This window comes from Notolepis coatsorum (assembly GCF_963971535.1).
Source record: "Notolepis coatsorum genome assembly, chromosome: 15".
Lineage (NCBI taxonomy): Eukaryota > Metazoa > Chordata > Actinopteri > Aulopiformes > Paralepididae > Notolepis > Notolepis coatsorum.
The window spans coordinates 36,686,819-36,701,843 of record NC_140179.1 but is presented as its reverse complement, the minus strand read 5'-3'; the positions used below and the strand labels follow the sequence as shown (position 1 = coordinate 36,701,843).

General features: G+C 47.2%; 1 protein-coding gene across 1 annotated transcript in view; it reads right to left on the bottom strand.

Moving 5' to 3' along the window:
- Window positions 1–15,025, bottom strand: part of ccdc3a (coiled-coil domain containing 3a) — a 49,152-nt gene continuing 34,127 nt past the window's right edge. Inside the window, exons 3-4 of the mRNA XM_084330969.1 lie at window positions 14,202–14,256; window positions 1–3,106 (exon numbers count right to left, since the gene is read on the bottom strand). Of these exons, the coding sequence (XP_084187095.1) occupies window positions 2,795–3,106; window positions 14,202–14,256 (367 nt within the window). The 3' untranslated portion in view covers window positions 1–2,794. The remainder of the gene's footprint in view (window positions 3,107–14,201; window positions 14,257–15,025) is intronic.

Genomic DNA, 15,025 nt, shown 5'->3' with positions numbered 1-15,025 from the left:
GCAGCCCAGTGACGGGTCCCATTCATTGCACAGTGCTCTTGCCATAGCAGAAGTCCTATATGTTTTTTCATTTATGTATTTATTTATTTATTTTACTGCATGTAGCTCTGAATTACCGTAGCGATACAGCCTTCGGAGGAATCGTGAGAAGATTTCAAATATAATTTTCCCTCCAGCCATCGGAAGAGAGAAGGAATAAACTTGCAGTGGGTTTGTTAACGCCTTCCACAGGTGTATGAGCTCACATGCCAGATTAGATGTTTGAGGACTGAGCACTGAAAGATAAGAATTATGAATTCTTATTTTTGCTTCGTCCGTCCGTCCCCCCGCCCCCCTCCAAAAGAAATACTGATTAATAAATGTATCATTTAAAAATATTTTGCGGGTCCAAAAATGAACGTTGTTGTTTATAGGGGTGCACCGATGTATCGGTCGGGTATCGTATCGGCCGATAAGTGCCTTGTTGACTGCAACCTCGAATGTGCCGATGGCAGTAGCCGATAAGTTCAGTCGCGTCCTGCACAACACCGGCCCCAGTCCCCCACACACACACAAGTTACTGCATCAAAGTTACTACTAAATATTCAACATTCTCTTTTGAGACTCCGCTTCAGACTCTTATCATTTGGCACTAAAAGCTAAACATTGTCACCGATATGGCTGTCCGCAACATGTCATTAATCGTGTATGCGAGGTGGTTGCTCAGTGACGACGCTAACATGAGCTAGGTTAGCTAGCATGAGCTACCGGGAGATGGAAAGACTAAAGTTACTGGTGAAAATGTGATTTACGTTGGAATACTCCTTTGCCAACTTGCTGTACTTTGCTTGCAGGTCTGCAGCCATTATTGCTGGATTATGAATAGCCCCAACTTTAGCCAAGGTAACGTTATGGCTAAACCTTTAACGTTAGTTAACGCTAGCTTTCGGTTAGCTGTTCAATGCTAATAACACAACCAAGCGAACCCATCACAGCTCCCCGTCAACACCCCTTTCTCGGGAAGATGGCATTTAAGAAAGTATCTGCTGTTAAAATGACACAAACATTCGTTTTGTGGCATTAACGTTATATAGTTAGTGTTACACGTTCAATAACATGAGCATAGTATTTACCCGAACTACTAGCTCAGTTCCTTCCGTTGCTCATAGAGCCCTGAGAGTTGTACCCAATCCATTCTGCAATCTGTTAATAAAGTTTTCAATCAGACAAATGTATAGAAAGGCTTAGTTTTATTATAACATTCGTTGCAGTAAAATCATTATGTCTCGTTTGGTCATCCTGTGGAGCGCTGGTCGGCGGGCAGCTAACGTATTAGCTACGGTAAGCTTGTTGTGGTTCTCGCAAGCAGATCAATGGCGGCATGCCCGGAAGTAGAAAATGAATAAACGCTTGCCGATTGGTGGTAAGAACAGCAGGAGGTGGGTGCTAGCAGTGTGACGTAATTGGCCGAATCGACTGTCAATCAAAATTGTTCTATTGCATTGGTTGAGAGCTCTGGTTGAGACAATAGTATCCAGCTGCAGGCCGCCAGACCATACTGGGAGAGGGATAGTGCTACATGGCATGGTTGAATTAATACCATAAACATATTTCTTGATGTTTCCTTTTTTTAAGTAAGTAAAGAGGCCTACAAATACAAACATACACATACAAATATACAGTAGTTTCATTTAAAAAAAAATGACAAAGAAATATATATAAAAAAAAATTACAAATATTATTTCTTTGCCACAAATATCGGTATCGGTATCGGTATCGGCCGATTGTGTTAGTTGAACAATCGGTATCGGTGGCAAATTTTCATATCGGTGCATCCCTAGTTGTTCACATGTTGCATGTATCCCTTCCCTTCTTCCCATTTGCCCATGTGGAACGCACCCGATTGGATAAAACGACATGTCGGTGCTCTAGTGCGACATCTAGTGGCTGAATGTTATCTCTAGAGCACCTTTAATTCTGCTTTGGAATTCTAAAAACTCCATAGTTTTCAACGACGACGGGCGTGGATACGACATCGTTAGGGACGGGCGTGGATAGGACATCGTTAGGGACGGGCGTGGATACGACATCGTTAGGACGTTCTGTTCTCTCAGAAATTCTAATCTCCCCCGTGAGATCGTACACCTCAACGACGAGGTTTGACTGACAAAACCCTGCTTCTCTTACCCCACTCAGTTTCACTTTGCATGGTTTTAAAAACGGCTGCTGTCCTACTAGTGCCTGTAGGGTGACTTCCGCTGTAGGAATACCTAGAAGCTGTGGCATATATCTGAACATGACTATTATCAGGGTATCTGCAGGTTTCAACAAGTTAAATGTAAGACTTTTTAATACTACCACTTCGAGCTAGATTTAATACCAATTTCACGACCATACGAGCGAAAATAGCGACACTGAACTGGCGGCTGCACTTGCACGGCAATTTTTTATTCTCGCGCGTTCCAGCTCTCGCCAAACACACAAAAAATCTGCAGCCCCACAAAAAAACAACGATTTGAATACAAAAACATTTCATATTCTTAATAACCCGCAGATACCCTGGAAGAGCTACGGCATATAATGTGAATATGACAGTTATGAGTTCAGCATGGGCAATGTGCGATGCACGTCTATTGCGACTAAGCCGAGAAGTCTGTGAGTGTGAGTGTGCGTCGGTTGATTTACGACATGAATGTGTCTCGTGTGAGTTTGGCCCGCGATTAGAGAGAGACTACCCAGCGGTCTCCTATTATCCGGGAATCGGTTCCAGTCCCGGCGTGGGGGGGGGGGGGGGGGGGGGGGGCGCGGGGTTCGGTTAAAGCGTCGTCCGCGGACGCATGGCCTTGTCGTAGCGTCTGTCCGACGGCTCTTGGTGCGCGGTGATGGCGTTGAGGTGGTGCTGACCCGCCCTGCCCCGCTCCTCGGCCCGCAGCCTGTCCCGTAGCTCCCGCAGCTCCTGCTCGGCCCGCCGCGCCGCCTTGCGCGCGCTCCGCAGCGAGCGCTTGGTCTTGCGCACGCGCTCCTTCAGCTGCCGGTTCCTCCGCTCCACCTGGACCATGCGCTCCTGGAGCTTCCGGCCCCGCTCCTCCTCCTCGAACAGGGCCCCCTGCACGGAGGAGCACAGCAGCTGTGGAGAGGAGGAGAGAGGAGAGGTGGAGAGGAGAGGTGGAGAGGAGAGGAGGAGAGGAGAGGTGGAGAGGAGAGGAGAGGAGAGAGGTGGAGAGGAGAGGTGGAGAGGAGAGAGGAGAGGAGAGGTGGAGAGGAGAGGAGAGGAGAGAGGTGGAGAGGAGAGGTGGAGAGGAGAGAGGAGAGGAGAGGTGGAGAGGAGAGGAGAGGAGAGGAGAGGTGGAGAGGAGAGGAGAGGTGGAGAGGAGAGGTGGAGAGGAGAGGTGGAGAGGAGAGGAGAGGAGAGGTGGAGAGGAGAGGTGGAGAGGAGAGGAGAGAGGAGAGGTGGAGAGGAGAGGTGGAGAGGAGAGGTGGAGAGGAGAGGTGGAGAGGAGAGGTGGAGAGGAGAGGAGGAGTGGAGGAGAGGAGGAGAGGTGGAGAGGTGGAGAGGAGAGGAGAGGTGGAGAGGAGAGGTGGAGAGGAGAGGAGAGGTGGAGAGGAGAGGAAAGGTGGAGAGGAGAGAGGAGAAGAGAGGTGGAGAGGAGAGGAGAGGTGGAGAGGAGAGGTGGAGAGGAGAGGAGGAGTGGAGGAGAGGTGGAGAGGAGAGGTGGAGAGGAGGAGAGGAGAGGTGGAGAGGAGAGGAGAGGAGAGGAGGAGTGGAGGAGAGGAGAGGAGGAGAGAGGAGAGGTGGATAGGAGAGGAGAGGTGGAGAGGAGGAGTGGAGGAGAGGAGAGGAGGAGAGGAGAGGAGGAGGAGAGGGGGAGAAGATGAGAGGAGAGGAGGAGGAGAAGAGAGGAGAGGAGGAGAGGAGAGAGGAGAGGTGGAGAGGAGGAGAAGAGAGAGGAGAGGAGAGGATGAGAGGAGAGGAGGATGAGAGGAGGAGAGGAGAAGAGAGGAGAGGAGGATGAGAGGAGGAGGAGGGGAGGAGAGGATGAGAGGAGAGGAGAGGAGAGGGGTCACGTTTAGGAAGGTACTTGTCTGATTTTAGATTTGATTTTATTTAGATTCGGTTCAAATGTATTGTCATCATACAGCACAAGTACAGTACAACGAAAAGAAGTTTGGCATCCAACCAGAGTGCAAATGTAACAGTAAAGTGCAATAGTAATATACAATGTACAGGTAGCTCTCACCTCTATAGCCATGAAGTGCTTTGAGAAGCTAGTAAAGGGCTACATCTGCTCCTCCCTCCCCATCAACCTGGACCCCCTGCAATTTGCATAGCAATTTGCATACCGCCCCAACAGGTCCACGGAGGACGCAATAGCCCATGTGCTGCACACAGCAGCATCACACCTGGACAAGAGGAAGGGGAACTATGTGAGAATGCTATTCATCGACTACAGCTCGGCATTCAATACCATAGTCCCCTCCAAACTCATAGCCAAGCTCAGGGACCTGGGCTTGAACTATGACCTCTGCCAGTGGGTCTTGGACTTCCTGACGGGCAGACCCCAGGTGGTGAGAGCAGGCAACTGCACCTCCTCATCCATCACCTTCAACATAGGGGCCCCCCAGGGCTGTGTTCTGAGTCCCCTCCTCTACTCCCTGTACACACACGACTGTGTGGCTCAGCGGAGTAACAACACAATCATCAAATTTGCTGACGACACAGTAGTGGTGGGCCTGATCTCTGCAAATGACAAGAGGGCCTACCTGGAAGAGGTCAAGGTCCTGGCGGGATGGTGCCAGGAGAACAGCCTCTCCCTGAACGTCAGCAAAACAAAAGAGATGATTGTGGACTTTAGGAGGTCGGGGGTCAAGGACTACAGCCCCCTCAGCATCGACGGGGCACCGGTTGAGAGAGTGAACAGTTTTAAGTACCTCGGAGCCCACATATCCGAGGACTTGACATGGACCACACACATTGACAGTGTTGTGAAGAAGGCACGACAACGCCTCTACTTCCTCAGGCGCCTAAGGAAGTTCCAAGTCAGTCAGAAGATCCTTAAGAACTTCTACTCATGTACAATAGAGAGCATCCTGACTGGCAACATCACCTCCTGGTTTGGGAATAGCACTGCACAAGACCGAAGCAGACTACAAAGAGTTACACGTTCAGCCGAACGCACAATTGGAGGGGGGCTCCCCACCCTCCAGAACATTTACAACAAGCGGTGCAGGGGTAAGGCTAAGAGAATCATCAAGGACTCCAGCCACCCGAACAACTGCCTCTTTGAACTGCTGTGGTCAGGCAAGCGATACCGGAGTCTCAAGGCGAGCACAGAAAGACTCAGAAGAAGCTTCTATCCCCAGGCCATCAGGCTGCTCAACGAACAATAAACACTATACAACAACCATCAAATGCACACAGCACACACATCCACAAGCACACACTCACTTTAAACAAACAACACACTGCAGCACCCACTCTCCACACTTTAGATCACCTAAACACACTTTATATTTATTGATAAAGGATTTGCACTACAACTCGTACACCTTACTGTAAATTGTACCTAAATTGTACCTCATCCCATTTCTGCTTTGCACTATAAAGTATTGTATATTAGTACACTGCATAGTATATTGTATATTATATGGTAACTCAGTTACTTCTATTCTGCATCGAACATTGTACATATGTCTATACTGAACACTGTGACCTCTTTTTTTACTTCTAATTTACATGCTATACTATTTTATTTCATACTTATCTTGTCTAGCACAGTCTCTGGAGCGTAACAGTAAGACGCATTTTGTATAAAAGTATTCTGTACTTCTGTATGACAACTATTAAAGAAACTTGAAACTTGAACTTGTAAAGTGTATCTAAATTGTACCTCATCCCATTTCTGCTTTGCACTATATAGTATATTGTATGGTAACTCAGTTACTTCTACTCTGCATTGAACATTGTACATATGTACAGACTGAACACTTGTGTTTATGTACGTGACTTCTATTATATACTTGCTATACTTATTTTATTTTATACTTATCCTTTTGTCTAGCACAGTCTCTGGAGCGTAACAGAAAGAAGCATTTTGTATAAAAATATTCTGTACTTCTGTATGACAACTAATAAAGAAACTTGAACTTGAAACTTGAACTTGATTAAACTGGGTACAAAATATACAAAAGAGTCACGTTTAGGAAGGTCTCGTCTGTCTCGTCTGATTTTGAAGTGTTTTCTCCTGCCGGGCCGACTAGACTATTTATATAACAGCTTTTATCCAAAACGCTTTACAACTTAATACGCCTCACATTTTTACCCATTCACTCACAACGACAATCATGGAGCAGTTAGGGGTTAAATGCCTTGCTCAAGGACACTTGAGGTGCAACAGTGGCTCAGGAGGTAGAGCGGCCGTCTGGCAATCGGAAGGTTTTTCCGGTTCAATTCCCGCTCCTCCCCGGGCAGCATGTCGAAGTGTCCTTGAGCGCTTGTAAAGCGCGTTGGGTAAAAGATCCATATAAATGCACCATTTAACCATTTACACTTCGACACGCTGCCGGGAGGAGCCGGAATTTAACCTGGGAATCTTTGGATGACAAGACGACCACTCTACCTCCTGAGCCACTCTCCGCCCCTAGACCAGAAGATCCAGGGCTCTCGAAAGCCCATGGAGGGTGAGAGGCAGACTAAGAGGTGCTCTTAAACCCTTGTTTTCTCAGCCCGACAGTCACAGTTGAATATATAAGTTTTTTTTTTGATCAAATTTTTTTATTATTAATTACATGAAACAGGACAACACAATAACCACAGTAACAAAAAACATAACTTTCACAGGAGAATAACAAACAATAATAATACAGAATAATAAATTATAAAGACAAAAAGAAAAAGAAACAGCGTCCAACCTATCAAATATAGATGGCTACTTCAATAACAAAAAGGGTCTTCAAAACATGGCAACCTTTCCCCACCTTTACAAAGTGGAGTGACTTAAAAGATTGTTTATGAGAGTGTTGCCGCAGATTTACTGTAGATAGCCTAGGTCCCTTACACATGTTCAAGACTGCCAAACTTGCAGAAGGTAAAGTGTAAGAAGAAAGAAATTCTTCCTCCAAGTTGGTTGACAGGTCAATCAGTCTGTCAATATTAGTCTCTTGGGGAGATGGCATGTGAGTTGACATATAGCGCAGAATAGCTAAATACCAACCCCCCCTAAAATCCCCCCAGTCAAAGTTAAGAAGGACAAGACAAAAACCAAGACAGACAAGACATTTCCTCCTCCCCCTCCCCAGAGACCGCCGGACCCCCCCGATCAAGCGCCCCAACCCCGCTCAGCCGCACACTGCGGTCTTTACCTTCTCAGCTGCTGCGAACCACAGGTCAATTCCAGCCTGCCCTACCCCGATCACCCGGGCCGTGGATATCTCAAGATAAATCACATCCAATAGAGTTAGGGACCAGTTAATCATTGTAAGCTTCTCAGGCTCCTTCCATCTCATTGCTATTAGCTTCTTCGCTGCTGTGACGCCCGCTAGGACAACCCTTTTCAGTTGTACGGACGCGGGTAGTGTCGTTATATCGTTCAGGAGTAGCGTAACAGCTGTGAATGGGATAGTTAAGCCACACAGATCTGAAAGTTTGTCCGTTATTGACCTCCAGAAGCGGGCCACTGGTGGGCAATCCCAATACATATGCATATAAGTGCCAGTGGCCTTTTGAGAGCACAAAGTGCACCGAGAGTCGGTTATCAGTCCCATAGCAAATAGCTTCCTAGGTGTAAGATAGGTCCTATGAATATAATTAAAATTAATTTGCTGGTGATTGGGGTTGCGGGAAGATAATGCCACATTTGCCCAAACATCATCCCAGTCAAACTCGGGGTCCAACTCCGGTATATCCACACGCCAGATTGTATCCAATGATAAATTTTTATACGTGGATTGAATTAAGAGCGTATAAAAGTCGGAGACAAACCCTCTGGATGTCGTCCTGTCCACTATGAGCCTGAGGAAGGGGTGTGGGTGCAAGGCTTGAGCCCACGGTACGCCATGCGCCCTCAGTGCTGACCTTAGTTGAAGGTAAAGAAAGAAGGACTCGCCGGGTAGATCATAAAATTCTCTTAAGTCCTGAAACGCACGGAGGCCGTTCTTATCATAAATATCCTCCAGAGTATGCACTCCCCTCCTTTGCCATTGAGGAATATTAACCGGCTTGTGTCCAACAAGTAATTGCTGGTTATTAAAAATTGGAGAGTCCAGGTGCCAAGGGCATTTAACCCCACACGACCTCTGTACATTACGCCACGTTTGGATCACGTGAGTTATGATCGGTCCATACCTCAGCCGGCATTTCGCAATAGAGACAGTGGAGTACACTACATCCTGTAATCTTAGCGGAGACACCGCCGCCGCTTCTAAGGAGCGCCACGATACAGCCTCTACAGGGTCTAGCCAGCACATCAAAGGTCTCAGTGAAAAGGACCAGAAATACAGTTTAAAATCAGGGATTGCGAGGCCCCCATCTTGTTTCCTACGTTGAGTAGTAGCCCTTTTGATTCTCGGGCGTTTGTTATTCCAGACAAACTTAGATACCATCGATTGTACCTTGCGCCAGTGGTCTATTGGAGGGGGCAGGGGGAGCATTGAGCTAATAAAATTTATCCTAGGCAGGATGTTCATTTTGATTATGGAAGCCCGGGCTTGTAAGGAGTTAGGAAGGGACGACCACCTGTCTAGATCCTGGCGTATTTTATCATAAGTACCCGTGAAGTTGTACTTAGTAGTTTGGTTCAGCGTGGGGAATATCTCTATGCCCAGGTATTTGAAATGTTCTACTATGGGGATATCAGCTGGTAGTCGTACCGCCTTGGCCAGTTCATTAAGAGGTAGGCAGGCTGATTTGTTCCAGTTAATCTTAAAACCTGACAATTTACCAAAGTCGTCGATTATCCTCAATAATTTTGTGGCCGACCGGGAGGGGTCGTCCATGAAAATCAGCAGGTCATCCGCATAGAGAGCAATTTTGTGTGGAGTATTGTTGACCATTATGGGGACGATGTCCTCCGATTGCCTAATAAATTGGGCCAAAGGTTCGAGGGAAAGCGCGAACAGTCCCGGGCTCAGAGGGCAACCCTGTCTAGAAGATCTGGAGACTGGAAAGAGTGTGGAACAGTTTTTGCCTGTCAGTATCATCGCAGACGGCGAGGCATACAGGACTTTAATCATATGAATAAAACTCTTTCCAAGACCCATGACCTCAAGTACCTTCCACAGATATGACCACTCAAGTCTGTCAAACGCCTTCATGGCATCCAAAGACAGAACTGTGGATGGAGTTGTATTGTCTTTACTGTTATCGATTACATGCAACAGCCTCCTAAGATTATCTGCAGCCAGACGCCCCGGGATAAAACCAGTTTGATCGCAGTGTACCAATACAGACATAAATCTCTGCAGGCGACGGGCCAGCACCTTGGCAAACACCTTTAAATCGGCCCCGAGAAGACTCAAGGGTCTATAGCTACCACAATCATTGGGATCTTTGTCCTTTTTGAGAAGTAAAGAAATCAACGCCATATTGACATCTCTTGAGAACTCCCCTTGTTCGATAGCGTAATTGATCATATCGAGCATCAATGGACCCAGTTGGTCCCAGAAAGCTAAATACACTTCGGGTGGAATACCATCCCAGCCTGGCGCCTTACCCCTCTGCATTTCAACAATAGTCTCCCTCAATTCTGCGAGAGTAATCGGTCTCCCCAGTTCCTTGGCCTCTTCCTCAGAAATGTGGGGTATCTCAAGCCCGCCAATGAACGATTCAAATCTAGAGTCATCCAGATTACCCTCTGAGCTATATAACTGTGAGTAAAACTCTTTAAAAGTGTCATTGATCTTTTTCGAATCAGTAGTGACTGCACCCTGGCTCGTCCTAATCGAGGGGATATCTGAGAAATGATCATTTGATCGTATTTTCATTGCCAATAGATGGCTAGGTCTGGAGCCGTGAAAATAGTAATTTTGTCTTGTCCTGTGTATCAAAAACTCAGACTGTTGTTTAAGTATGGAGTTTATTTCTTTTTTGACTATCTTACGTTGTGTGTTTAGTCGTTCATTATAGTCAGTTTGCAAGGATGCGTATAGGTCCGCATATAATGATTCCAGTCCTTCTAGCTTTTTTGACCGGGATTTTCGCAAATTGGAGGCAAATAGTGTGACATGACCCCTGATGAATCCTTTCAATGCGTTCCACAGGACCCTAGGGTCTTCTACTGTGCCAACGTTGATCTGCAAAAATTCAGCTAGTTTACTCCTGAACTCAGAACAGAAGTCATCGTTCTTTAGCAAGGTCGAATTAAAACGCCATCTGGGAGCTCTTGCGGAGAGCCTGCCAAAGGTTGCCGTAAGGAAAATCCCCTTGTGGTCTGAGAGAGCCAAGGGAACCAATGAGACATCGAAACTATCAAACATATTAGGGGACGCGAATGCATAGTCAATTCGAGAGAAGCTTTTGTGTCTGGCTGACAGGTGAGAGTAATCTCTGAGGGTGGGGTTGCATAAGCGCCAGAGGTCTGAGAGCCCCGTGTCTTTGGCCCACATCCTGAGGGCCTTAGAGGCCCGTTTCTGGTCGCTCGTTTCAGAGGGCCCAGACCTATCCATCTCCGCATCCCAGCACGCATTAAAATCGCCACCCACAATGAGAGCGTATCCATTAAGTTCCAACATATTCTTCGTGATTGTATTATAGAACGCTGAATCAAATGTGTTAGGAGCATACAATGCTATTATAGCCATCTTCCTATGCAAAAATTCAACTTTTGCTATAGTAATCCTTCCCTCCGTGTCCGACCATACATCCAAGATTTTGATATCAAGGTTACGTCTTGTAACTATGACTACTCCTTTCGTCTTATCATCGGCTGAGGATGCGGAGATAACGTGATATTGCCGATTTGCCAGTCTTGACACGTCACCTACCATTAAATGCGTCTCACTAAGGAGAGCAAGGTCAATATTTCTCCTCTTCAATAGCCAAAGGACACTGGCACGCTTGTGTGGGGCGTTAAGCCCTCCTGCGTTCCAAATTAAAATATTCAATTTAGCCATGGTCGAGCTTGTATAAGTGCGTAGAGAACATACCCGTGCAGCCAGGCTGAGTACAGAGGTGCCGATCCCGGCGGGCCCGGACGGTCAATCCCAGGAGTTCAGAGGAGGAACACTTACACATATATAAGACAACAGTACATAGAACACATAAAAATACCACCCCAGCTACAACCCCCCCTCCTTCTACTCTAAACCCTAACCCACCCGTCCTACTATAAGTTCCTCTATACCCACTCTCCAATCCCCACCCTATGCCCCACCCACTGAGGATGGTCATCTTCCTATCACTTCCCACTAGAGACATGGATCAATAAGACGCTTCCCACTCCCACCCCCCTCTAGATAAACCCCTGAGTAAACCCCCACTAGTCCAATAAACACAAATAATAATAAAATAAAATTCAATAAAGATATCGGTCGAAAACCACCTGAGCCCTGGCCCCAACATGAGAAAACCATAATGGTAAAAATAGCCATCATTAAATAATAACTCCGCATCAACCTGCAGCCCTCTATTTCGGGACCTGCGCTTCAGCATCACATTGTTATAGCCCAAAAAGGTATAGGAAAATTCAATACAAAATTAAATTAAAGCATCCCAGCCGATAGTCTAAGGCAGGTTCGGGTCACAGGTTAATTGTGCAAAATTGTGTGAACAGTGTCAATTAAACAATGACAAAAAAAAGGAGGAAGGGAAAAAAAAAAGGGGTTATGGTCAAAGTGCACCCCTTTAGCCGTCCCTCTGATCAGGCACAACGGCTGAAATGACCCAACCTATGTAAGATTAGAATTAAACACAATCATTCATTAATCAATCCGGGGATGGTAATAGGCAACACCTGACACCACCTGTCATCATACATTGTTTCAATAAAGATATCGGTCGGAGCAGTTAGTCCAAGATAGGATCGAATCACATTTAAATTGCTCATTCAAATGCCATTAAAACATATAGGAAAATTCAATACAAAATTAAATTAAAGCATCCCAGCCGATAGTCCAAGGCAGGTTCGGGTCACAGGTTAATTGCTCATTCAATTGCCCTTAAAACAGCGACACTAATTATTATATAATTACTCAGCATCAACCTGTAACCATCTACCCTGGAGTCTGCATATTAATGTATCAACGTTATAGCATAAGTGCCTCACGGAAAATTCAAAACAAAATTAAGGCTTGTCAGTAGTTAGTCCAAGGTAGAACCGGATCACATTTAAATCGCGCATATAGATGACATAAAAACAGCGACAGTAGGAAAGAAAAAAGAAAGGAAGAGAGGGTAATGGCTCGAGTGCAAGCCATATAACCATATAGCCATTAAGTGCAAGCCATACCCGACCCAACCTGTTATCAAATATTGTTTATGCATATTCAACCGACCTTGGTATCTACTTTGGATCACCAAAGCTCAAAACAACCTGGATATAAAAATAAAAAGCATACCAGAAGTTAGTTAGGGACTCGGTCACTCTTGAACTGTGCAAACCAATGTCCCTTTGAACAGCAACAGCAACCAAAATACGTAACCATTAACGAATGTCTCAGCGCAGACCATAGTCGAAGCCCGCTGGCTAGCCCGAGGCTAGCGCGTAAGCTAGTGACGAATCCGGATAGCACGTTAGCCTACTATGTACATTGTTCAGCTAGCTCGTTAGCTTCCAAAGAGGCGATACACAAGTACGACCATGAGGTCAGCTTTAGCAAGTAACAGAAGTCATTGGGAAGCCCCGCTAGTTGGATGGGCAGAGGACAGTTAGCATGTCTGGGCATGACAGCAAGTGTTTGTGAATAGTCGACCTAATCAATGTATATAGGCCCAAACCGCCAAGTCACTCACCCTCCATAGATATCAAGCAACAGACTCGGGTGTCTTCGCGAGATATTCCTTCGCTTTAGCCAACGACCAAAACAAACGCTGACCACCGACCTTCTCCAACACAGATAGTTTCGCGGGAGCGAATAACGTGGGCCTCAGGCCTAGTCTCCATAGCTTAGTCAGGACCACCTTGTACTCGGCTCTCTGAGCTTGAACCTCCGGTGTAAAGTCCTCGAAAATGGCCACTTTGTGATCGCCAAACCTCAGAGTACCCCTTCTGGTACGAGCCGACCGCATGATGATTTCTCTCTGTTGGAGTCTGTTCAGCTTGACTATGATGGGCCTCGGTTCTTTGTTCACGCCGGGAGAAAACCTGCCCGCTCTGTAAGCCGACTCACAGATAGGAGGCGAGGGGAGGACGTCCGTCCCTAGTATCTTCTGCAGCAGTTCGGGCATGGTCTCAGAGAGACGGCCTTCACCGCTGGTCTCCGGTACTCCAACAATCCTGACGTTGTGGCGTCTATCCCGGGACTGCATCTCCTCCATCGCCGACTGTAGTTTGTTGACTTCAGCCTGCCTAGCCAGCAGGGCGGATTCAAGACCCGCCATCTTCTCACATTGTGATGATACCTCCGTCGTTAGCATGGCTAGTTCGTTAGCATTAGCCGATGAGGCAGCGTGAATCGTCTCCATCTTTTCTGTCAGCGGGACTACCGCCAGCCGTATTTCTTCTGATATCTCACGACGGAGGCTGATACAGAAATCCGCCAGCACTTGCTTCTGTGCTTCAGCGATGCGTGCCTCAGAGTCTGCGTGTACTTTCTTCTGTGCTTCAGCGATGCGTGTCTCAGATTCTGCGTGTAGCTTGGTCATGACCAAGAGCACAGCTTCGCTTAACTCCCCGACAGCGGGAGACGGTACGGCCATGCTCGGCGGTGTCGGTGTCGTGCCTAACTCTTTCATGGCTCTGGTTTCCACCCCCGCCATCGTAGAAAGTCGAAAAAAGTTGATGAATGTATACTAAACACGACGACCTAGCAAACAGATAAAAAACAAATAAAAATAAAATAAAGACTAATGGGGAGAAACGTATATTCAGCACGGTAGAAGGGAGCTCATGTGAAAACACGTCTACTCCATGATCGCTCAGCTCCGCCCCCCCACAGTTGAATATATAAGTATAGGATAGACCAGCAGTCGCCTGTCTGGTCAGCTGGCATCAGAGGGACAGCGTGAGAGCCCCTGTGACATCACGTTCCCAGCGTGAGAGCTTTGTCCTCAACTCTAGCGCCTCAGTTACTTCTCCTCCACCGCTCCTTTCCCTCCCTGGGTGAGATTCTGACAGGCCTGACACTCTGGGGGCCAAGGGGTTAACAGAGAGTGGGCGGGGGGTGGGTTTATATGTGTGCAGCCTGTGTGTGTGTGTCCGTGCATGCGCATGCATATGTATGTGTGTGTATCCAAGTGTGTATCTGTGTTTAAGTGTGTGTGTGCGTAATTGCGTATGTGTCCAAGTGTATCTGTGTGTGTGTGTGTGCGTGCGTTTGCATGCATGTGTATGTGTGTGTGTGTCCAAGTGTGTACGTGTGTCTAAATGTGTGTGTGTCTGAGTGTATATGTGTGTGTGTATGTCCAAGTGTATATGTGTGTGTGTGCGCACATTATGTGTGTGTGTGAGTGTGTGACCTGACCTGCAATACCCTGAGGTGATACAAAGCATAAACTGCACATGAAGATATCCCTCCCCCCCTCTCCTGACCCCCCGTGCCCCCGCCCCCCCGGGGCCCCAGAGTACTGTACCCGGTCATGTAAGGGGCCCCCGATTTTCCAACTCATTGGTGGAGCATGTCCTCTCTGTGGGCCGTCCAAGCTAACGCTACACAGGTCAGCAGGGGTGAACGCCCCCTAAGGTCCCAGTGGGGTGTGAGAGCGAGTGTGTGTGTGTGTGTGTGTGTGTGTGTGTGTGTGTGTGTGTGTGTGTGTGTGTGTGTGTGTGTGTGTGTGTGTGTGTGTGTGTGTGTGTGTGTGTGTGTGTGTGTGTGTGTGTGTGTGTGTGTGTGTGTGTGTGTGTGTGTGTGTGTGAATTCCTGACCCTCAAACCAGCACTGAACCACCTTCACACCT